Genomic DNA, 25,376 nt, shown 5'->3' with positions numbered 1-25,376 from the left:
AAAGTTATATGTTTATTTCAAATAAGACAAATAATGTCAAATTTCTCTTTTCATGTTGATTTTATATTGATTGGGTGATACATATTATATCTAATTGTATGTTTTTTATTAATAAGTCAGATAATGAATTGATTTTTACTTGATACGGGTTATTTGTTTAACAGATAACCTTTTTTCCAAACAAGCAGTCAGCTTTGGGAAAAAAATAACAGATGCGCTTAGTAGTGCAAATTCTAATTCAAGTTTTTCCTTTTGGATTGTCAAAGTGTCTAAAAGTACATAATCACCTTTTACTTTGGGAATAAATGGATAGTTAATTTATAGAGAAATACTTCCTTTTCAGGGGCTACCATGATATGCGGTGCTGGCAATGGCTAAGATAGAGCTAGTATTTCAACCATGAAGTTTTTTCCTCTCTTTCGGGAAATTCAGTACATGTCCTTAAGGTCCTGAAGAAGATACTAAGGAAATTAATAGTTCTACATATGACTAACTCTGTTTTATATGAATACAGGGTTTTATACATATTGACCCAGCCCTATCATTCAATATAATTTTTAGTGATGATGTTTAGGTATTTAAAAGCCAGAATTATATTATATCCTAAATGCACTTTTCTTCCTGTCCACCTTTGGAGAAAGTGCAGTTGGTTTGTGATCTTAGGAATTCAAGGGAACTGCAGAGTTGGGACTGAGGGCTGATCTGCATTTCTGCTTTTACTCCTCCACTTCTCCCATTTAATACTGGGGAAATGTGACCTGAGCTGGAAGTGGTGAGAGGAAATCAAACTTTTTTTTTTTTGAGCATTGAAGTTTTGTCCCTTAGCAAAGAAGAGAGGTACACACAGGTGCTATAAAAAGTTACATTGCTTCTTACGCTTTCTTCCTGAAGAGTCTATTTTAAATGCAGTTTTCAATGTATACTAAAATTACGCTATAATGAATTTCCTAAATTTGGACTTTTTTCTACTGATTTCTTTTGCAATTAAATTCAGAACCCAAAGGGATTTGCTTTTTTTTTTTTTAACTACCTTCTGTATTCTAATGTATCTATTTATTTCTCCTTTTAAAACCCTAATATGCTTTTATTTTTATAGATAATTGTGATTTTTTTTTTTTTTTTTTACTTTCAGTTGTGTCAGAACTCAACATGAATAATACTCTTGGGTAGAGAAGATGAAACAATTTTAAAGTGATTTAGTGAGCAGTATCTATTTATCAGTTGCAGTCTTTGGCCTACTACTGACTTGGCTAGTGGTTCTTTAGACATTGGCTGATCACCAGACCTACTGTTATCTGGTAAAATAAACTCTTTGCTTGCTGCGCATGGAATTAGAGACAGTGCTATTAATTTAGTAGAAAGAACTCAGAGAAAAGAAAGGTTATCGTATTTCAGAGTAAGAGACCAGTTTAAATACGACTTGACAATTGAGAACTAAAACAAACCTGTGTAAAAGTGCTTCAGCACAATCAACTTTTGCAATCCCTCAAACCTTCATTTTCTTTTCTTTTTCTCCTTAAAAAGCATTTCTTTCTTATTTTAACCAAATTTAATTGCTCTTGAATGGCCCTGTACTGTACAGTCCAATGAAGGTCCCTATTCATAGAACTTGAGCGTATAGGATGTCAGTGGAAGCGTCCTTCCTCTATCTGACTGGTAAACTCACATCCGGGCTTATAGGACCAAACCTTAGACTGTATGAGGCAGTTGGCTTTCCTTTCTCACTCAGACTTTAACAAACAATTTCCCGAAAGGATGACTACTACAAAAGAGCAGTAGTTGCAATTCCTGACAAAACTAGTAAGAAGCTCTAGCACATTTTCCTATTTTGTGCTCTTAGGTAGCACTGCGGAGAGTCGTAAGTATTAGTGGTGCATGCTAAGTCACTTCAGTTGTGTCTGACTCTGCGACCTTATGGACTGTAGCCCACCAGATTCCTTTGTCCATGGGATTCTCCAGGCAAGAATATTAGGGTGGGTTTTCCTGTACCCTCCTCCAGGGATCTTCCTGACTCAGGCATTGAACGCAGGTCTCACGTCTCCTGCACTGGCCAGCAGATTCTTGACCACTAGCGCCACCTGTGGTATTTGCCCTTAACTCTCTTTTCAGACTAACTGTGAAGTACAGCCTTCTACTTGCTGTCACTCTTTGAATGCTGATGAACCTTCAAAATACTTCACTGGTTTTGAGGACAAACGTATTGTACAGATGGCCTAGCATGATGTAGAGTGCCCTTCTGTATGTCTCAGACTCAGGTTTCCCACTCCAACATCATGCACCCTGCACGCTAGGCATGTTAAACCTCTTGACCATCTTCTCCCCTGTCCTGGAACGCATTATTCTTTTTTGCCTGGAATGTATTTTTCCTTCTCATCCATCTAGCAGATACTTTCTCATACTTCAAAATTTAACTCAAGCTGCCTACTCCAGACAGATATAGAAGCTCTAACACTGAATGCATATGTCTCCTTGTAAGCATTTTTGTATAGAATCTCATTCATTCTGACAGTTGTCTTAGAAGTAAGCTAATACTACCATCTCTATTTTACCCATAAGGAAACTGAAAAACAGATAAGTTAATTGTCCTACTTAAGACCGTACAGCTACTGTGTGACAGATCCAGGATTTGAACCCAGACAATCTTGCTCCAGAGCTCTTGCTTTTGACCATTTGCCCATGTTTACTTTATTGTGTATTCTTTTTATATATAAATAGTTTTTAAAAATAATTTTATTTATTTCTTTTTTGGTTGCCCTGGGTCTTCAATGCTGTACACAGGCTTTTTCTCGTTGAGGTGAGCGGGGGCTACTCTTTGGGGCTACTCTTCATTTCTGTGCCCTGGCTTCTCACTGCAGTGGCTTCTCTTGTTACAGAACACAGGCTCTAGGCACGTGGGCTTCAGTAGTTGCAGCATGAAGGCTCAGTAGTTGTGACTCACAGGGTCTAGAGCACAGGCTCAGTAGTTGTGGCACGCAAGCTTAGTTGCTCTATGGCATGTGGTATGTGGCATGATCTTTCCTGGATCAGGGATCAAATCTTTGTATCCTGCACTGGTAGGCAGATTCTTATCTACTGCACCACCAGGAAAGTCTTATTGTATATTCTTAACGCTTTTGCACAGCCTCCCTGACTATGCTTATGATTATGGTGCCTTGGGGCCTAGCAATAATGCGCAAATCATGCAGCTGTAACCATTGTAAATATCATGTAAATTGTGCAAATAACTTGAATGCTACCAAGGAAAAATATAAAGAGATTTTGGTGAAAGATGATGTCATAATTCAAGTGACTCTTCAGCTTACGCTAAATTTCAATGGTGAAGGACCTGTCACTCGTCCCATTTTAGGGACAAATCTAAGCCTTAATGATGGCAGAAAACCAAAGGGGAGTGGATGGAAGCTAGCATGTGTTACTTTATTCCTTTGACAAAGGGGAAATTGACAGCTTTGTCTGTAGGTGTTCAAGGTTCAGCTTGGGGTTGGCCTGGTTTCATTAAGTAACAGGGACACTTACAAATTGCTGCCTGTTCTAATCAGGATCTATTACAAGGAACAACAGTTCTATTCCACTTTGGGGGATTGATGTATGGGAGTAAGCTTATTACCTTCAGTATAAAGTGTCAGATGTGATTATCTAAAAGCTGTTTGAATGTAATCAGCTAGGGGAATGTAACTGAAAGATACATGGTCTGCAAAAAAAAAAAAAAAGGACACATTATAATTATTTTAAAAGTTCTTCATTTATATATTAGCCTTCCTCTAGGAGTTGCTGGAGGGTAAAGACTGTGATTTAGTTTTCTTTCCCTAGTGTCTGCCAAGATGCCAGAATGAACACAGGATATGATATAGTCACCATTTAGATTACTAATTACCTTCTTGCTTTGCTCATCAGACTGGAACAAGGTTAAAATCTAGTTAACTTGGAGTGGTGTAAAGTGACCTCCTCATGTCATGTTGTTAACAGTGATTAGAGTCCCCCTCCCTCTTTTTCTTTACTCACTCTCTGAAAGTGAATAAATTGCTACTTCTTTCCAGCTTTCCTCATTTGGAAAATAGTTTTGCACATTCTCTCCAAAGATATTTTTATATATTTGAAGCTTTCAGTTGACCATACTATCTCTAAAACTGGAGTTTGCTTTAACATAGTAGTATGACTGATAAAATGCCATATGAAGTCATATTTTTGCTTTGACAGCAACATAAATCATCATTTCACTTGTCTATTGGTGAACAGGAAAGTTTAATTCAAATTTGATTTCAATCTGTAAAAGTAATAATTGAGAAAACCCTGTCGTATATCACTTTTCAAACCTTTATTTCAGTTTTGTATGATATTAAGGGTTGTCTAATTTTGCTTAATGACTATTAGGAAAAGTAGCCTATCTATATTTATTGCATTATGATTATTTCAGTAAGATAGTTCTTCAAGTTAGAAAGCAAATTGCATGTTGCATATATAATTATGTTATTATGAAGTACCATCTTTAAGAAGGAGTACTTAAAATTTCAAGTGCTTAATAAGATTAATAGTCTATAGCCATAGAATTGTTTTGGATAAAAATATATTTTTAATATTCTATTCCTATCCATTGTATATTTTAGTTCCACTAAAATCATCAGGATGGGTATCTTTATCTGCTTTATTTCATGTGCCCTAAGCATGCAGATTGAAACCTATCACATAGTAAACATTTGGAAAATTTTTGTTGAATAAGGTAAAGATGTTGACTGCAGCTCAGATGAATTGCTTTTCGATAACCTAATCGATAACCTGAGATAGGATATAAATTATGTAAATAAGCTGTTGGCAGTGTCTGTGGAATATACTTAACAGATTTTTGCTGATACTGTTATGATTTCTTGGAAATGGCTGTCTCTGTTTTGTCTCCAAGCAAACTATGGTCTTTACGATGAATACTCTCCCAATCTGCTTACCATTACTTTTTTTACACAGAATTTAGTTATTATCTCCTCTAGGAATACCTCTTCTTAACCATGGAGACTAGGATAATTGACCTTGTGTAGCATCCTAAAGCACAGAAACCTTATCATAGAATGGCATCTAGCACTATACCTGGAGTATAACAGATGGCCAGTAAACGTTAATTGAGTGAATTAATGAGCTCATAATTAAGACATTTTTATTAAAGTCAATAGGACAGGAGTACTCAATTATGGCTTGATATCACAATCATTTCCAGTCCCATCCCTGTGCATATTGATTGAGTAGATTTTGTACAGAATCCAAGCATAACTGCTTTATAAGGCTCTACATATAATTTTGATGCACAACCAAGGATTCATGAACCTTCTGAAATAGGAAATAAATGTATATAAAAATGAGGATTGCCTAGTTTGTATTACAGTGTACTGGAAGTCAAGTGAAAGATTATTTATCTGCTATGTGCAAATCTTCTGATACATACCTTATTGTCAAACAGAAGTGGTTCTGCATAAAATAAGTAAATCAACTGATCATGATATTGATAATGCTTTTTAAAGAAAATCCTCCTCTTCATAGCATGTAACAAACTAAATGCCAATAAATATTTATCTTCTCAATTTAGTGTCAAATTATATAATGAAAATATAATTTTAGTTTTATAATAAGCATATTTTAATAGCTTTGGGCTTCCCTGATGGCTCAGCTAGTAAAGAATCTGCCTGCAATGCAGGAGACCTGAGTTCCATCCTTGGGTCTTGGGAAGATCCCCTGGAAAAGCGAATGGCAATCCACTCCATTATTCTTGCCTGGAGAATTCCACTGGACAGAGGAGCTGCAGGCTACAGTCCATGGGGTCACAAAGAGTTGGACATGACTGAGTGATTTTCACTTTCAATGGATTTGACCACTTATAAATCAGACTTTATTTTCTTGGGCTCCAAAATCACTGCAGATGGTGACAGTAGCCATGAAATTAAATGATGCTGATGAACCTGGACAGCATATTAAAAAGAAGAGACATCACTTTGCCCACAAAGCTCCCTATAGTCAAAGCTATGGTTTTTCCAGTAGTCACATACGGATGTAAGAGTTGGACCATAAGAAAGGCTGAACACCGAAGAATTGATGCTTTTGAACTGTATTGGAGAAGACTCTTGAGTGTCCCTTGGACTGCAAGGAGATCCAACCAGTCCATCCTAAAGGAACTTAGTTGTGAATATTCATTGGAAGGACTGATGATGAAGCTGAAACTCCAATACTTTGGCCACCTGATGTGAAGAGCCAACTCATTGGAAAAGACCCTGATGCTGGGAAAGATTGAGGACAGGAGGAGAAGGGGGCCACAGAGAATGAGATGGTTGGACGGCATCACCAACTCAATGGACCTGAGTTTGAGCAAACTCTGGGAGATAGTGAATGACAGGGAAGCTGAATGACAGGGAAGTCAGCATGCTGCTGTCCGTGGGATTGCAAAGAGTCAGACATGACTAGAGACTGAACAACAACAAAATCAAAAATGCCATACTTTTCAAATATTACATTTTCAACTGGTGTTTCTTCTTCTGTTACCATTCTCAAAGTTGTGACTTTATTTCTGCTTTCAATTTTCAGTATATAATGCTTTTTATGATATAAGAAAGTTCAGGATTAAAGTTGTTTAATAACTGAGAAAATTAAATGATCCCCTTCTTTGTGCAGTCACTGTGTTAGGTGTCAGGACTACAAAGATGGTAGCTCAGGCTCCATTCTCATGGAGTATGTGTATTACCAGGAGAGTGCTGGAGTGGAGGGTATGGGGAGGGACCATGTAACATAAGACCATAAGGATATACTTTCCTGCATAGAATGGAATGACATGACTAATTTAAAGATATAGAGAGGCTGCCAAGTTGGCATAGTCAGCACATACTTTCATATCTGTACATGACTAGGTGGTTCCAACTGATTGCAACCATTGGATTCTCTGACAAATAACCAGGGAAGTAGAGCAATGCAGATTTTTTCTGGATTATTTAATCTACTGTAAAGTGAACTGACATTTTCAATGGTAATTAGTACAGTTGAGTCACAGTTGATATGGAGTTATGGTCATGATGAAGTTGAAAAATGAATGAATAAATAATCTTCCTATTTTATAAAGGAGTATGATAAGCAACCAGGTACACATTTATAAAGTCTATTATGAGACAAAGTAAGCTAATATTTTTAAACCTTACAATGTGATTGTTCTTGTTATTAACCAAATTATAGCATGTTTTAGAACATAAAGTATAAATAGTGATTTTTGTTTCTGAAGATTAATATGTTGGACCAAAACCTCTGTTTTATTTAGTTGGGAATAAGTTACTTATTATAAGCATTTTTAACTTATAATGATTTCTTTCATGGAAAGTTATATCAAATAGAGTTTAAAAAATATATCATTAATTTAGTTATAGTTTAAAATGACATTGATAGTCTGTCAACTCCCAAAGTTTTATTGTTACTACTCTAGACCTTTCCCCTGAACTTCTCCTAAACTTCAGACTCCTAAACTCATTCAACTGCCTATTTAGCTGTTTCCAGTGGCATTTACTAAGTCATCTCAAAATCAGCATGCCTAAGACTGAACTGCAGAACTCCAGCCCTAAAGTCCATTCATCACAGTCTTCCCTGTCTCCGTTAATGGCAACACAATCAATCATGATGTTTGAACTAAAAACGTTGGTGTCATCTTTGACTCCTTTTCTCTCATACTCCACTCTGGTCTGCTGTCTTCAGAATATATCCATAATATCACAAAGTAATTCATCTCTCAGCCCAAGAAAACAGTATCAACAAAATTTTACATCTAGAAGATTGCAATTGCTCCTTCTCTGCACTCTAATTCTACTCCAGTGTCCCTAGAGTCTATTAACATAGCAGTCACAGTCTTCTGAAAAATTAGTTAGCTGATGTTCTTTCTCTCTCTTTAACTTTCAGTGGTTTTCCATTTCATTTGCAATTAAATCTAAACTCCTTGAATATCCCACAGGACCTATACAAGCTGCCTTCAACATGCCCTCATTGTTACTTCTCTGACCTCGTCTCTTACATCCTTTTATTTCCTTGGCTGGAGACATATTTGTCTCCTTGCATTTCCTTCAGTGTCTTAGGTCAGCTCCTATTTCATTTTCTTTGCACTTACTAGTCTCTTTGCTTTCAATTCCACTGCATAAAAACCTTAAGGTAGAGGAAGAGCTTATGCCTTTTCCGAATTTACTCAAACCTTATCTTTTTGAGGCTTTTCCTGTCTTACATATATTAAAATCCATATCACCATAACCCTTCTTATATTCATTCACTGACTTATTTTTCTCCTTTATTGTTGTTCAGTTGCCCAGTTGTGTCTGACTCTTTGAGACCCCATGGACTGCGGCATGCCAGGCCTCCCTGTCCCTCACCATCTCCCGAAGTTTGCCCAAGTTCATGTCCATTGCATCAGTGATGCCATCCAGCCATCTCATCCTCTGATGCCCTCCTCTCCTTTTGCCCTCAATCTTTCCCAGCATCAGGAACTTTTCCAGTGAGTTGGCTGTTTGCATCAAATAACCAAAATACTGGAGCTTCCACTTCAGCATCAGTTCTTCCAATGAGTATTCAGGGTTGATTTCCCTTAAAATTCACAAGTTTGATCTTCTTGCTGTCTTCTTGCTGTCTGAAAGGAACTTTCAGAAGTCTTGCCCAGCACTACATTTCAAAGGCATCTGTGTTCTTTATGATCCAGCTGTCAAAACTGTATGTGACACTGGGAAGACCATAGTCTTGACGATACAGACCTTTGTCGGCAGAATAGTGTCTCTGCTTTTCAATACACTGTCTAGTTTGTCGTAGGTTTCCTGCCTAGAAGCAATTGTCTTCTGAGTTCATGGCTGCAGTCACCATCCGAAGTGATTTTAGAGCCCAAGAAGAGGAAATCTGTCACTACTTCCACCTTTTCCCCTTCTATTTGTCATGAAGTAATAGGGTCAGATGCCATGATCTTAGTTTTCTTTTAATATTTAGTTTTAAGTTGACTTTTTCACTTTCCTCCTTCACCCTCATTAAGAGGCTCTTTATTTCCTCTTTGCTTTCTGCCATTAGAGTGGTATCATCTGCATATCTGAGTCTGTTGATGTTTGTTTGGTCCATCTTGATTCTGGCTTGTAATTCATCCAGCCCAGCATGTCTCATGACAAACAGGGTAACAGCACACAACCCTGTTGTACTCCATTTTCAATCTTGAACCAATCAGTCGTTCCATACAGGGTTCTAACAGTTGCTTCTTGACCCACATACAGGTTTCTCAGTGGGAAGAAAAGATGGTCTGGTATTCCCATCTCTTTAACAGCTTTCCACAGTTTTTTTTTTTATGATCCACACAGTCAAAAGTTTTAGAGTAGTCGGTGAAACACAGGCAGATGTTTTTTTCTGGAATTCCCTTGCTTTCTCTGTGATCCAGCAAATGCTCGCAACTTGATCTCTGGTTCCTCTTCATTTTCTAAACCCAGCTTGGACATCTGGAAGTTCTTGGTTTGCATAATTCTGAAGCCTAGCTTGCAAGATTTTAAGCATGACCTTACTAGTATGGGATATGAGTGCAATTGTCTGATGGTTAGCACATTCTTTAGTATTACCCTTCTTGGGAATTGGGACGAGGATTGACCTTTTCCAGTTCTGTGGCCACTACTGAATCTTCCAAATTTGCTGACATATTGAATGCAACACCTTGATGGCATCATCCTTTAGGGTTTTGAATAGCTCTATTGGAATTCCATTTCATCCACTAGCTTTATTAACAGCAGTGCTTCCTGAGACCAACTTGACTTCACACCCCAGAATGTCTGGCTCTGGGTGACTACACCATTGTAGTAACACGGTTCATTGAGATCCTTTTTGTACAGTTCTGTGTATTCTTTCCATCTCCTCTTGATCTCTTCAGTGTATCCTAGGTCTCTACCATTTCTGTCCTTTATTGTTCCCATCCTTGGGCAAAATGTTAAGTTGATATTTCCAATTTTCCTGAAAAGATCTTCAGTCTTTCTCCTTCTGTTGTTTTCTTCTAGTTTTATGCACTGTTCATTGAAGAGGTCCCTCTTGTCTCTCCATGCTTTCCTTTGGAACTCAGCATTTAGTTGGATGTATCCTTCCCTTTCTCTGTTGCTTTTCACTTCTCTTTCTTCAGCCATTTGTGAAGCCTCCTCAGATAACCACTTTGCCTTCTTTTCTTTTTGTTTGCAATGGTTTTGTTCACTGCCTCCAGTACAATATTGCAGACTTCCGTCCATAGTTCTTTAGGCACACTGTTAACTAGATCTAATCCCTTGATTCTGTTCATTACTTCCACTGCATATTCATAGGGGATTTGATTTAAGTTATACCTGGCTGACCTAGTGGTTTTCCTTACTTTCTTTAGTTTAAGCCTGAATTTTTCTATGAGATGCTGATGATCTGAGCCACAGTCAGTTGTAGGTCTTGATTTTGCTGACTGTATACAGCTTCTCCTTTTTGGCTACAAAGAATGTAATCAATTTGATTTTGGTATTGACTGGTCATGTTCGTGTGTAAAGTCTTCTCTTGTGTTGTCAAAAAAGGATACCTGCTATCACCAATGGATTCTCTTGGCAGAATTCAGTTATCCTTTTCCCTGCTTCATTTTGTTTTCCAAGGACAAACTTGCCTGTTACTCCAGGTATATCTTGATTTCTTACTTTTTGCATTCTAATCCCCAGTGATGAATAGAACATCATTTTTTTGGGTGCATTAGTTCTAGGAGGTCTAGTTCTTCACAGAACTGATCAACTTCAGCTTCTTCAGCATTGGTGGTAGGGGCATAGGCCTGGATTACTGTGATGTTGAATAATTTGCCTTGGAAACAAACCAAGATCATCTGTCATTTTTGAGGTTGCACCCAAGTACCACATTTTGGACTCTTTGTTGATTATGAGAGCTACTCCTTTTCTTCTATGGAATTCTTGCCCACAGTAGTAGATATAGTGGTCATCTGAATTAAATTTGCCCATTCTCTATTTTAGTTCACTGATTACTAAGATGTCAATGTTTATTCTTACCGCCTCCTGCTTGACCACATCCAGTTTACCTTGATTCATGGACCTAACCTTCCAGGTTTCTATGCAATACTGTTTTTGCAGCATCAGATTTTACTTTCATCACCAGACACATCCGCAACTGAGTGTCACTTCTGCTTTGGCCCAGTTGCTTCATTTTTTTCTGGGGCTGTTAGTAATTCTCCTCTACTTTTCCCCAGTAGCATATTGGACACCTTCTGACCTGGAGGACTCATCTTTCGGTGTCATATCTTTTTGTCCTTTTATACAGTTTATGAGGTTCCTACGGCAAGTATGGGGTGATTTTTATTCCATCCTCCAGTGGATCATGTTTTGTCAGAACTCTCTGCTATGACTTGTCCATCTCGGGTAGCCCTACACAGCATGGCTCATTGAGTTTTCCAAGCCCTTTTGCCATGTCAAGGCAGTGATCTATGAAGGGGATTTTTCTCCTTAGTTCTCCTCAAATATTTGTCATTTGTAAAAAAGTAATGACATTTAAATTAAGGGTTGAGATTTTATTTTAAGGCTTTATATAACATGTAGAATTAGATAACTTTGCAGTACAAATATCATTTGGACAGCTTCTAGGCCATATTTATCCAAATAATTCCCACATTTTTCACTTCATTTTACCTGTTTAGATATAGTCAATATAGAAATCAAATTCCACTTAGTAGAACATTTTACTTATTGGCTAGATACTGTGCACATTGATCCAGTTGTCTTGAGAGTTGTAGTTGTGTAGTAATTGTAATGGGGGTTTGTGCTTTGTTTTACTGGTTTAACAGAGCAGTGATCCAGGACTTGTAGTTACCTAGAAAGTAGCAGAGAGATGTTTCCCACTGAAGACCTAGAAAGCAATTACAGAGTAGGAATTATCAAGAAAATGTAAATATATGTTGCTATTCAAGTCAAATTTATTTATTGTTCCTGTGCGTGCTAAGTTGCTTCAGTCGCGTCCAACTCTATACGACCCTATGGACTTAGCCCACCAGGCTCCTCTGTCCCTGGGATTCTTCATGCAAGAATACTGAAGTGGGTTGCTATGCCCTCCTCCAGGGGATCTTCCCAATCTAGGGATCGAAATGGCGTCCCTTATGTCTCTTGCTTTGGCAAACGGGTTCTTTACTACTGCTGCTGCTGCTGCTAAGTCACTTCAGTCCTAATCAACACTACATCTGGGATTCTGTATTTTATGGATTTTTCTTAACCACTAAATAGGACAGAATTAGAATAAATTGTGACCAGTGGGACATGAATGCAATCGATTTTGATGGGAGTCATATTTTTCCATTAGTTCTACTCAGAATACTTTACTATATATTTTTTCCCTGACCTTTCCAGTTTTGAATTTTACTCTGTAGCTGATTTAAAAAAAAAAAAAACAAAAAACAAAAAACTAGTATTTTCACGAAATTGTAAGAAAGTACATTTACATTTGATCATTGAGTTCTTATCTTCTGAAATGGTGGTACCAATAGGTTTGTTAGGTGTTTGATTTGATAAAATTAAATTAATTATAAAATTCCTAAAATTCTAGGCTCCTATTTTATATTGTCTTTGTCTATGTCATCCTCGATTTGATGCTATTCTTTGTTTGAGTATCAAATGCTTGTTTTTTTCAAGAAGCATAAGACACTGCTTCTCCAAAACTTGAGTCTTGAGATGTTTGTATTTCATTCATTCTTTTCTTTTTTTCCTGTAGGGAAATATATTCTCTAAACATAGGCTTAAATGGCAAAACATTTAAGTTTATTATACAAACATACAAACCTAGGTATGTTTCCCAAACCTAGAAATATTTAATGTAAACTGCACAACTATAATCTTATTTACTTACAATTTACTAATGTATTCAAGCCTTTTATTTCTCCCATTTGCACTTTTTAAATTTTTTCTGAACACAGTGATTCGATTGCATAATATTGAAAAAAAGTCTGGTAGTTTTAGCCAAAAAGAATTGTGTAGAGACTTAAAGCATGTATATGATTTATATTGACTTTATTTTTGCCATGCTATGTCACTTCAGTCATGTCTGACTCTTTGCAACACCTCCCCCACAACCCCGGCCCCATGGACTGTAGCCCGCCAGGCTCCTCTGTCCATGGGATTCTCCAGGCAAGAATACTGGAGTGGGTTGCCATTCCCTCCTCCAGGGAATCTTCCTGATGCAGGGATTGAACCCTCATCTCTTATTCTCCTGCACTGGCAGATGAGTTCCTTACCACTAGTTCCTCCTGGAAAGCCTACTTGTGCCATATAGGCATTTAAAGATAAACTTTCATACCTTTTTAAAGATGGAAGAATCTAGGTTTATATGTTTTATTTTCTAATACTTCATGTTAGTTTATAATACAAGGTTGGTATGTGGCATGTGTGGGTTTGAAATAAATGAAGTAATAGCATCAGAGGTCAGACATTAAAATATTAGCTTGTTAAAAATCTTCTAATAACACATTAGGGTTAATCTAGAGTTATATTAATGTCTATGTGATACAAAGACAAAATTATTGAAAAGGAGACAATTTCAGTGATATCCGTGCTTTAATGTCGAGTTTCGTTGCAGGGTGGTAATGGGACAATGAACTTGACAGCTTAAGCGGTCAAAGTTTCAGGAAGCCTCCTAGGCTTGTATGTCCCTAGAATAACATAAGAACATGCTGGAGAGATTGCTAAGTATTGCATACTTTTCATGCATGATATCTAATGGATCTTTAGAGATTAAAAAAAAAAAAACATCAAAAAGCTAAAAAACAGTTTTAGAGATAAAAAGTGTTCAGTCTTATACTCAACTGTTAAGAGATTTCCCAAGGTGGTCAGAGGAAATGAATAAGAGAAATCAAGTGAATTATAGAACTGTGGAAACACTGGTGGCACTCGATGGGACTATTGGATGTTCAGAAAGGTTGAATTTTCAACAAAATAGTGTTTTTAGGTATTCTTTTTATTGAGTACTTAGACACTATTCTCCAAGAATTTGAAATTCCATTTCTCATTTAATTATCAGAATTTGGTTAAGTTGAAGAAACTCAGTCTAAGAAGGGTAAGCAGCTTATCCAAAGTTACACAAATAATAAATACCAAACTTGGGTTGGAAGTTGGGCTATCCCAACTGCAGGAATTGTTATTAACTGCTGTCCACTTGTCATATCTTACATTTTAGATTCTTTATTAAGGGCTTTTATGCTTTTGAAAAACAACAGGATGTTGGTAATAGTTAAATTATAATGAATAGTCACTTCTCTCTTATTTTTTTTTTCTTTTGCCAGTCCTACCTCCCACTACCACATAAACAAAATACTCTTCTGTTGTTTTATTTATTTATTTTTTAATAGAGCATCAGAGCATTTCATGATTGGGTGGTAGATGGCTGATATCACTTTCTATGTCTTATTTTATTTTTATTTCTCTCTATAAGGATATGCTTCATTTCTGGCCTGTGATGTGAGGTACAAGGAGAGAATAAGTGACTCCCTAGAGTGGGGAAAGCGTCTAGCATTCTTTAGTAAGATTACTTCACACCTGTGTTCTTGCCATACCCGAATCAAAGGGAAACAGCCAGATTTGTCAAGCTCTTCAAGGTGCTGTTAGTAAAGGCCACTTTCAACCCTCTTCTTGTTTCTTCTGAGACTGATGAGAAAGAAACTTCAACCCTGGGGCAGAATGTGACTGCTCATTTACTCATTTATTTAGTAACCATATTTCTATTTTTATTTACTATGTGTCAGGTACTATGTTATTTATGAATATTACAGTGAACACCCATAGTGGTGATGTTTGCTGTCAGGAGATTTATGATCTACTGGGAGGCAGATATTAACCAATAAATTACAAGTTCAGCAAAAAGAGAGAGAGAAATTAGGTGGCAATCAAGACTACCTAATTAAGGAAATCAAGGCCATAATTTAAACATACACTGTGACTGAGTGCACACTGCCTAGAGTGAAAATAAATAATTAAGCAAAAGAACAAAATAGAGTGTGGAGCTATCCAAGGGAACTTGGGATCCTGTGAAAGGGTCATATAACCCAGCCTAGGGGTAGATAAGAAACTATTTCCTGAAGAAAATCATGTTTAGGTTGATATCAAAAGATTGATTAGGTCTAAGTTCACTGCCCAGCTACACATTAGACTCATTTGGGAAACTTTAAAACACGTAAATGCCTGGGGACCCTCCCCACTCCCTGCTCTGTCATTCTAGATGTTAGTTCTGGAGTTGGACCCATACATCTATATGTTTTAAAAACTCTCCAGGAAATTCTACAGATAGGGTTAAAAAGAAAAAAAAAAAAAAAAAAAACACTTAACTATCCTTAGTCAATTGATGAAGGATTGAAAAAAGAATCTTCAACAGAGTACAGTAAATTTTAGAAACTTGAGAGATGTTTATTTGAGCCAGAGCATGAAATTTGGGGTTGAGGAAGCAGGTAGGAATTAGTGTAGATGTCTCTCTTGGAGTTTGTGGTTGTGCATTTTCATGGTGGTGATGTGATTTTTCTCAAGAAGTCCTCAGAAGCCAAGATGCCCCCCACCCCGGGAGACTGAACACCTAAATTTATTCAGTGTTGATGTCCTGTCAGGACAAGAAGAGTTCCATTTTTTTTTAACTCTGTGCTGTCTTGTATCTGTGCTGTCATATTTGATATTTCTATTGCTTCCTCTTCATTGATGAATCTATTCAAGACTCAGCTTAAAAGGATCACATGGCAGATATTTTAGCTTTTGAGGACCACCCAATGCTACAAAACTCTGTCCTTGTAGTGCAAAAGCAGTTACAGACAATAAATTAATGAATAGCTGCAGCTGTATGTACAATATAAAGCTTACTTATGGGCACACATTTAAATTTCATGTAATTTTCATGTGTCATAAAATATTAAGCTTCTTTTATTTTCAACCATTGAAAAGCATTCTTATTTCACGTACCAGAGAAAAATAGGCAGCAAGGAGGTCTTAATACAGAAGCATAGTTTTCCTATTATTTCAACTATCAAGTCAGTTCTCACAAAAACTGTTTCAGGTAGATATTTTTATTATTCTCATTTTACAGATGTTGAAACTGAGGTACAAAGCAGCAAAGTAATATGTCCAAATAACACAGATGCTAAGTGCCGGAGGTGGGATTCAAACCAGCCTGGCGCTTCAACACTGCAATGCTGCTATGGGCTACTTACTGCTCAAGGGAGTCTGTGAAGAAAAAGGAGGGATTAGAGACTAAACAGTCAAAGCATTTGTGTGACCTTAGAACAGTAATCTGAGCAGACATTGGAGGCACCAAGGAGGAAGGAATAAAGACCTGGGATAGTCTAATGGATGAGTGGAGGTGTTAAAGCGATCAACAGAACACAAGAGGAAAGACATACTAGGCCCTTACAAATTTTTGTTTCAAGACAAGAAAGCCCTGTGGGCTTCAGAGGAAGTTGCTTCTATATGTTTCACCTTAATGTGTTTTACATTATACAGTATTTTATATAGTACATGGGTTTTGTGTGTGTGTATGTATGTATACTTGTTCTCTTCTAGTTTTGGAAAAGGGCAGGCAAGTAAGAAATAGGCAAATGTGTGTGTCCTCTGTTGCTCAGTCATGTCAGACCCCATGGACTGTAGTCCACCAGGCTCCTCTGCCCATGGGATTCTCCAGGGAAGAATACTGGAGTAGGTTGTCATTTCCTCTTCCAGGAGAATCTTCCCAATCCAGGGATCAAATTCGGGTCTCCTAGATCTCCTGCATTGGCAGGCAGATTCTTTACCACTAGTGCCACCTGGGAAACCCAGTAGGCAAATCAGTTCAGTTCAGTCGCTCAGTCGTGTCTGACTCTTTGCGACCCCATGAACCGCAGCACGCCAGGCCTCCCTGTCCATCCCCAATTCCCAGAGTCCACCCAAACCCTGTCCATTGAGTCGGTGATGCCATCTAACCATCTCATCCTCTGTCGTCCCCTTCTCCTCCTGCGCTCAATCTTTCCAAGCATCAGGGTCTTTTCCAATGAGTCAGCTCTTCATATCAGGTGGCCAAAGTATTGGAGTTTCAGCTTCAACATCAGTCCTTGCAATGAACACCCAGGACTGATCTCCTTTAGGATGGACTAGTTGGATCTCCTTGCAGTCCAAGGGACTCTCAAGAGTCTTCTCCAACACAACAGTTCAAAAGTGTCAATTCTTCGTCACTCAGCTTTATAGTCCAACTCTCACATCCATACACGACCACTGGAAAAACAATAGCCTTGACTAGATGGACCTTTGTTGGCAAAGTAATGTCTCTGCTTTTGAATATGCTGTCTAGGTTGGTCATAACTTTCCTTCTAAGGACTAAGTGTCTTTTAATTTCATGGCTGCAATCACCATCTGCAGTGATTTTGGAGCCCAGAAAAATAAAGTCAGCCACTGTTTCCATTGTTTCCCCATCTATTTGCCATGAAGTCATGGGACCAGATGCCATGATCTTCGTTTTCTGAATGTTGAGCTTTAAGCCAACTTTTTCACTCTCTTCTTTCACTTTCATCAATAGGCTCTTTAGTTCTTCTTCACTTTCTGCCATAAGGGTGGTATGATCTGCATATCCGAGGTTATTAATATTTCTCCCGGCAATCTTTATTCCAGCTTGTGCTTCCTCCAAGTGTATAAGTGTAGGCAAATAATTAAAACCAAGTGTAGAAAGTACTATGATAGAGGTACATCTAACCCAACTAGAGAATGCCTTCGGGAAGAGGCTGCACATCAGTTATATACTTTTTTCCTTAGAATAGGATTTATAAAAGCTCAAAGACTGGAGAAAAAATGTGGTGAATAGTCTGTGAAGTCTGACTTCAGTATGGGGAGAAATCTGAGTGAGAAAGGCATTAAGGGGGAATGAGATAAAAGGTGGAGATGCAGTAGCATCAAACTGGAAGAGTGAGTGGGTGTGTCCACATCATTAAGATTTTATATTCAAGGTATGTGCAAACCACCTGGAAGTGGGTGGGGTTCTCTGAAGAAATTTAAGCAAAGTGACTTAAGGCATGGGAATTCTGGAAGCTCACTCAAGCTGTGCTATACAGATAGATGAGAAAAGTCATTGAACCTGGTTAAATGACTATTGTAGTAATGCACGGGGTCTGCTATCCTATTTTCTCATTTAATAAATAAAAAAGTGTACACTAAAAAACAGGAAAAATATTATTGAACAAAGTATTATGCTGATTGGGTACATCTGAATGCTAATCATGATCTCTGCCATGAGAACTGGTTAAATAGAAACAATGAAAACATTAGGGACATTTAAGAATTGTTTTGAACATTGAAATCATCTATTTTTTTAGATGTATCGAGTTCAGATCAGATCAGATCAGATCAGTCGCTCAGTCGTGTCCGACTCTTTGCGACCCCATGAATAGCAGCACGCCAGGCCTCTCTGTCCACCACCAACTCCCGGAGTTCACTCAGACTCATGTCCATTGAGTCAGTGATGCCATCCAGCCATCTCATCCTCTGTCGTCCTCTTCTTCTCCTGCCCCCAATCCCTCCCAGCATCAGAGTCTTTTCCAATGAGTCAACACTTCGCATGAGGTGGCCAACGTACTGGAGTTTCAACTTTAGCATCATTCCTTCCAAAGAAATCCCAGGGCTGATCTCCTTCAGAATGGACTGGTTGGATCTCCTTGCAGTCCAAGGGACTGTCAAGAGTCTTCTCCAACACCACAGTTCAAAAGCATCAATTCTTCGGCGCTCAGCCTTCTTCACAGTCCAACTCTCACATCCATACATGACCACAGGAAAAACCATAGCCTTGACTAGACGAACCTTTGTTGGCAAAGTAATGTCTCTGCTTTTGAATATGCTATCTGGGTTGGTCATAACTTTCCTGCCAAGGAGTAAGCATCTTTTAATTTCATGTTAAGCTATAATAAATTACTGCTTTTAATCTTTAAACATTTGAAGTTCAGTTAATAAAATGTGGACTAGTTTCTCCCATCTATGCATGTGTGTATATATAAGTCCATAGAAACTATGTTATGAGAATTTGTTAAATGCTATAGTTATGGTATAAAATGAAGCAAATAAGTGTCTTAATTTATTATTTAGTTTACTTCAGAGGAAACATCTTTAAGACTTGAACTGAATTTTTGGAGAAGGAAATGGCAACCCACTCCAGTACTCTTGTCTGGAAAATCCCATGAACAGAGAAGCCTGGTACATGGGGTCACAAAGAGTCAGACACGACTGAGCAACTTCACTTTCAACTGAATTTTACATTTTCGTAACTTTATATACATTTTTAGGAAAAACTATTTGCAATCTTTATTATATATCCCTATTTTTAGAATGAATTATTATTTCATATCATATGTCTCTACATAGAAACTTATTTAGGCTTGAAAAATAGAGCCCTTAGAAGAATCCTGTAGAGGGAGGGTGTTTTTATCATATTGCTTTCAAAGTAGGAGCTAACAAATGTGACAAAACCTGTGCTGTTGGAAAAGGTCATCCTGTTAAGAGATAGTTTGGAGAGAAGGAGACTTGTGGTCTGTTTTATGTATTATTTACTGATGTACAGCTGAGACTGTGACTGTGAAGCTGCACCCTTTTCTTCAGGAAAGAATTAGAGCCTTCATAGCTGTGTTCATGTCAATCCTGAAGTCTTTACCCTATTGGCATGTACTTTTGCTAATGGCTTTAGTGCAAGAAGATAAGATAAAATAAGCAGATAAGATGCTGTGTTTTTAGAAACAGTTTCCTTCAGAGTAATTTATACCCTGAAGCATGAACTGAGTTTAATTTAAATCTAATATAAACCTTAAGAATCAATGGACTGGCTCAAGATGATTTTAATATATTTGTGTTTTAAGTTTCTTTTCACAGTATGTTTGGTTATGGGCTAGCAATGAAGTGGAATGAACCTATGTTTGATTTTGCACAAACTTTAGGGGTATCCTTAATTTGTGTTCTGGTTCTAAGTTCCTTCATCTGTATAGTAGGGATAAGAACACATGGCCTGCAAAATTTGTGAGGGTTAACCTAGGAAGAGTTTAATCCAGTTACTGTCCCATGTTAGGTTCTTTGGACATGGAAGCTAATATAGTTATTATTTTCTTAGTTTTATGGTAAGAGAAAAGAAGAATGTAAAAATAGTCAGGTATTGTACTGGCCTTAAAAAATGCCCATTTAAAGCAGGACTTAGCCAAAATTGTTGTTAAATGTTATTCTTTTAAATATCCCAAGGCTGAATTAAAGAGGATATATTTGATCCTTCAATATTCTGATTTTCATTATATTTTTTTCTTTTTTCTTTTTAAAATTTTGGAACAATGTGTACTCTACTGGTTAATGTGTTATTTTCATTTGAAAGTTTGATGAAATAGATGGTCGTTATTATTAAAGGGAAGTACATTTCTTATAAGATAAAAGACAAATTATATAAAGCTTCATTCAACATGATTGTACGTATAGAAGTTAATATCTCAAAAACTTAACTAAGGAAATGACCAAATGCACATTTCTCATGCACTCAGTCATCCATTCATACATTCTATAACTGACACTAGTTAATGCTAAAAATATTAATTGAAATTGTAATTTTCAAAGAGCACCACTCTGTTGCAGGTCACTGTCTACTTTGTGTAGTGTGATAAATCATGGTAATGTTATTAACTGGTTTTACAACCAGTCCCACTTTCATTTTAAGTCCTCCCCAAACAGTGTACTTATAAAATTCAGTGCATTTGAAAATTGATAGCAATTCTATTTTTTTTTTTAACAAGTGAAACTTTTCACATGAGTAATATTGGTCTCATTTTCAACCAAACATGATCTCTTTTCCTTCTGAATGAAAGAATACTGCATGCATCTCTATAGAACAATAGATACTACCTCCCACATAATTATCGGGGCATGTTTAGTGCCTCCTTTAGTAGAATCTAAATATTTGTAGTGTAATTAATTAAATAAAATCTATATACTTGCAGCCTCAGACATGCTCAGTGATAGATCGGCAAACATATAGTCTTCTATGAATATTTTTATTTTTGATTATTTATTTTTATTATTATTATTTATTTTGATTATTTTTGATTAAACATAGAAAGCCAATGAATATGAGCATATTGAGTAATATGGATTCCTAGGTCTGTTTTTATAACAATGCTTATACCACCTGAATCATGTTTTGATTTGCTTAGTGAATTAAGTAAATACTTAGTTGTGGACCAGGGAATCTAAGAGTCTAAAAAATCATTTGTCCTTTTATATCTGGTTTATTTCATGCACTATTGTGTTTCAATGGTTCCATGTGGTAGCATGTATTAGAATTTCATTCCTTTTCTGGTTGAATCACATTCTATTATATGTATATATCACATTTTGTGAATCTATTCACATATTGATGGAAACTTGTTTTCGCTTTTTCATTATGGTGAATAATGTTGCAATGAGCATTCACATACAGATGTCTGTTTTAAATTCCGAATTTCAATTCACTTAAGTATATACCTAGGAATGGCATTGTTTGGCCATGTGGTACTTCTATGTTTAGTATTTTTAGAGATATTATATGGTGCCACTCATTTGAAATTTCTAGCATAGCAAACTTCATAGAAATGGAGAGTAAATTATCAGTTACCAGGGCCTGGGCAGAGGAGAGGAATAGAGACTTATTGCTTAATGGTTAAACCGTTTCAGTTTGGGCTAATGAAAAAGTTTTGGAAATAGTATTGATGATTGCATAACATTGTAAATTTAATTATGCTATTAAATTGTACACTTTAAAATGGTTAAAATGGCAAAAATTTATGTTGTATATATTTTACAACAATTTAAAGAATGAATAGTAAAAGAAGTTGTTTAGTCACTAAGTCGTATCCAGCTCTTTTGTGATCCAAGGGACTGTAGCCCACCAGTCTACTCTGTCCATGGGATTTCCCAAGCAAGAATACTGGAATAAGTCACCATTTCCTTCTCCAGAGGATCTCCCCAACCCAGGGATCAAACCCATGTCTCCTCCGTTGACAGGCTGATTCTTTACCACTGAGACACCAGGGAAGATCAGAATAAGTATAATATACCACAGTTCAGTTCAGTCGCTCAGTCGTGTCTGACTCTTCACGACCCCATGAACTGCAGCATGCCAGGCCTCCCTGTCCATCACCAACTCCCGGAGTTTACCCAAACTCATATCCATTGAGTCAGTAATGCCATCCAGCCATCTCATCCTCTGTTGTCTCCTTCTCCTCCTGCACTCAATCTTTCCCAGAATAAGGGTCTTTTCAAATGAGTCAGCTCTTTGCACTGGGTGGCCAAAGTATTGGAGTTTCAGCTTCAACATCAGTCCTTCCAATGAACACCCAGGACTGATCTCCTTTAGGATGGACTAGTTGGATCTCCTTGCAGTCCAAGGGACTCTCAAGAGTCTTCTCCAATACCACAGTTCAAAAGCATCAATTCTTCGTCACTCAGCTTTCTTTATAGTCCAACTCTCACATCCATACATGACCACTGGAAAAACCATAGCCTTGACTAGATGGACCTTTGTTGGCAAAGTAATATCTCTGCTTTTGAATATGCTGTCTAGGTTGGTCATAACTTTCCTTCCAAGGAGGAACTGTCTTTTAATATCATGGCTGCAATCTCCATCTGCAATGACTTTGGAGCCCCCCCCCCAAATAAATTCAGCCACTGTTTCCACTATTTCCCCATCTATTTGCCATGAAGTGATGGGACCAGATGCCATGATCTTAGTTTTCTGAATGTTGAGCTTGAAGCCAACTTTTTCACTCTCCTCTTTCACTGTCATCAAGAGGCTCTTTAGTTCTTCACTTTCTGCCATAAGGCTGGTGTCTTCTGCATATCTGAGGTTACTGATATTTCTCCCGGCAATCTTGATTCCAGCTGCTGCTTCTAGCGTTTCTCATGATGTACTCTGCATATAAGTTAAGTAAGCAGGGTGACAATATACAATCTTGACGCACTCCTTTTCCTATTTGGAACCAGTCTGTTGTTCCATGTCCAGTTCTAACTGCTGCTTCCTGACCTGCATATAGGTTTCTCAAGAGGCAGGTCAGGTGGTCTGGTATTCCCGTCTCTTGAAGAATTTTCCACAGTTTATAGTGATCCACACAGTCAAAGGGTTTGGCATAGTCAATAAAGAAGAAATAGATATTTATCTGGAACTCTCTTGCTTTTTCCATGATCCAGTGGATGTTGGCAATTTGATCTCTGTTCCTCTGCCTTTTCTAAAACCAGCTTGAACATCTGGAAGTTCATGGTTCATGTATTGCTGAAGCCTGGCTTGGAGAATTTTGAGCATTACTTTACTAGCATGTGAGATGAGTGCAATTGTGCAGTAGTTTGAGCATTCTTTGGCATTGCCTTTCTTTGGGATTGGAATGAAAACTGACCTTTTCCAGTCCTGTGGCCACTGCTGAGTTTTCCAAATTTGCTGGCATATTGAGTGTAGCACTTTCACAGCATCATCTTTAGGATTTGTAATAGCTCAACTGGAATTCCATCACCTCCACTAGCTTTGTTCGTAGTGATGCTTTCCAAGGCCCACTTGACTTCACATTCCAGGATGTCTGGCTTTAGGTGAGTGATCACACCATCATGATTATCTGGGTCGTGAAGATCTTTTCTGTACAGTTCTGTGTTTTCTTGCCGCCTCTTCTTAGTATCTTCTGTTTCTCTTAGATCCATACCATTTCTGTCCTTTATTGAACCCATCTTTGCATGAAATGTGCCATTAGTATCTCTAATTTTCTTGAAGAGATCTCTAGTCTTTCCCATTCTGCTGTTTTCCTCTATTTCTTTGCATTGATCCCTGAGGAAGGCTTTCTTATCTCTCCTTGCTATTCTTTGGAACTCTGCATTCAAATGGGTATATCTTTCCTTTTCTCCTTTGCTTTTCGCTATGTACCACAACAAACAGATTGTATACTTCGAGTGGGTGAATTGCATGGTATGTGAATTACAGTCCATGAAGCCATTTGAAACATAAAGTTTACCTAAAGGATTACACTTACAAAGGGGAAGTTTAAGGTTAGTAGCAGGAGGTAGCTGAAATGGATTGGATTTGGGAAATTTATGGTTCTGCCAACAAACAGCCTATTTTAGGCACCCTGAGGCTAACATAAAAAGGAAAAAAAAAAGCCTTAGTATCTTCAGGGACTTTCACAGGAAAGCACTCAAAGCAAGGGCATTATATTTTGTTACCTATTCTTTTAAACAACTTTTAACTTATCATTGGGCATTCAATATGGCTTAGTAACTGCACATTTTACAATGCTTATATATAACATTCATTGTGAATTTGAATCTTTACAATAACCTCTGTTTAAATTATGAATAGTTGAATATAGTATGTTGATTAGAAATTAATGGGATATGTACAAATGCTGGCTTTTTCAATATGTTTTGCTTTTCGTAATTTGATTTCTGATTGAGATATTTTGTGTTTGAGAATGTTTGTATTTTACCTGCTCCTCCGCCTCTCAGCCCCCCAACTTAGTGTTAAGGAAGCATGGCAGGTGGTACATAGATTTGAGAAGTAGGATACAATTTCCTTTGTTTAAAAAATAACTCATTTTTATTAGATTATTTGTTCAATTACTTTTCCCTATTTTTAACGTATTTTTCAGCTGATCCAGTTGATGTACTAAAAGCTCTAGATTTTCACAATTCTCCAGAGGGAATATCAAAAACAACGGGCTTTTGCACAAACAGAAAGAATTCAAAAGGTTCAGATACTGCTTACAGAGTTTCAAAGCAAGCACAACTTAGCGCCCCAACGAAACAATTATTTTCAGGTATGTTCTTTTTATTACTGCGACTACTGCTGCTTTGATAACTATTATTATTCCTTTTTATCATGCTACATAATGCATAATTATGGGGGGATTTTTCATAATGGTTTGAAAAATACTTGGTGAATTTTTTTCCCTGTCCTTGAAAGCACTAAATGACCTGGTATTAATTGTCTAGAAGTCATGATAATGTAGGGAAAGGGAGTAGTGAAATGACAATTTCTGAGTATCACATTTTCTAAGTAAGTGCCTTATTATGAGTGCTTGCTTGCTATTGGATACATATCGATTGTTTTTTTCTTACAGCTTCACTAAGTTGAGTGGCCTTGTTCCTATTTAACAGAAGAAGAAACTGAATTTCACTGAGACTCTGATTTATCCATATTACAGAAGGTCAATATTTAATGCAGGGTTTGTTTCATTGCCAAGGCCAATATTGTCTTATCAAGTATTCCTTTTTGGTCTTTTAGGATCTTTTCAGAAACAATTTATCCTTTAAATTCTTCATATTATCCTCGTGTCCTCATGTGAAGGAACTCAAGTTCCCTATTTTTACATAAAACTCTTTTCTATTGATAGAAAAATTATAGATCAA

The 25,376-nt window shown here is 37.2% G+C and overlaps 1 protein-coding gene and 1 pseudogene across 3 annotated transcripts in view; both read left to right on the top strand.

Annotated features, from left to right (window-relative positions):
• Positions 1-25,376, top strand: part of COL11A1 (collagen type XI alpha 1 chain) — a 225,292-nt gene that overhangs the window by 5,103 nt on the left and 194,813 nt on the right. For all 3 annotated transcript variants that reach the window (XR_015161606.1, XM_086394454.1, XM_086394456.1), the window contains exon 2: positions 24,617-24,784. Coding sequence is in view for 2 of the 3 variants with exons in the window: in XM_086394454.1 (XP_086250580.1) it covers positions 24,617-24,784 (168 nt within the window). In the remaining variant the exon portion in view is untranslated. The remainder of the gene's footprint in view (positions 1-24,616; positions 24,785-25,376) is intronic.
• Positions 2,786-3,662, top strand: LOC147375919 (superoxide dismutase [Mn], mitochondrial pseudogene; annotated as a pseudogene).

This window comes from Bos grunniens, chromosome 3 (genome assembly GCF_055505025.1).
Source record: "Bos grunniens cultivar Pamir isolate PY7600 chromosome 3, Bosgru_T2T1.0, whole genome shotgun sequence".
Lineage (NCBI taxonomy): Eukaryota > Metazoa > Chordata > Mammalia > Artiodactyla > Bovidae > Bos > Bos grunniens.
Note: the sequence above shows the minus strand (reverse complement) of the source record. Positions and strands in the feature narration are given on the sequence as shown.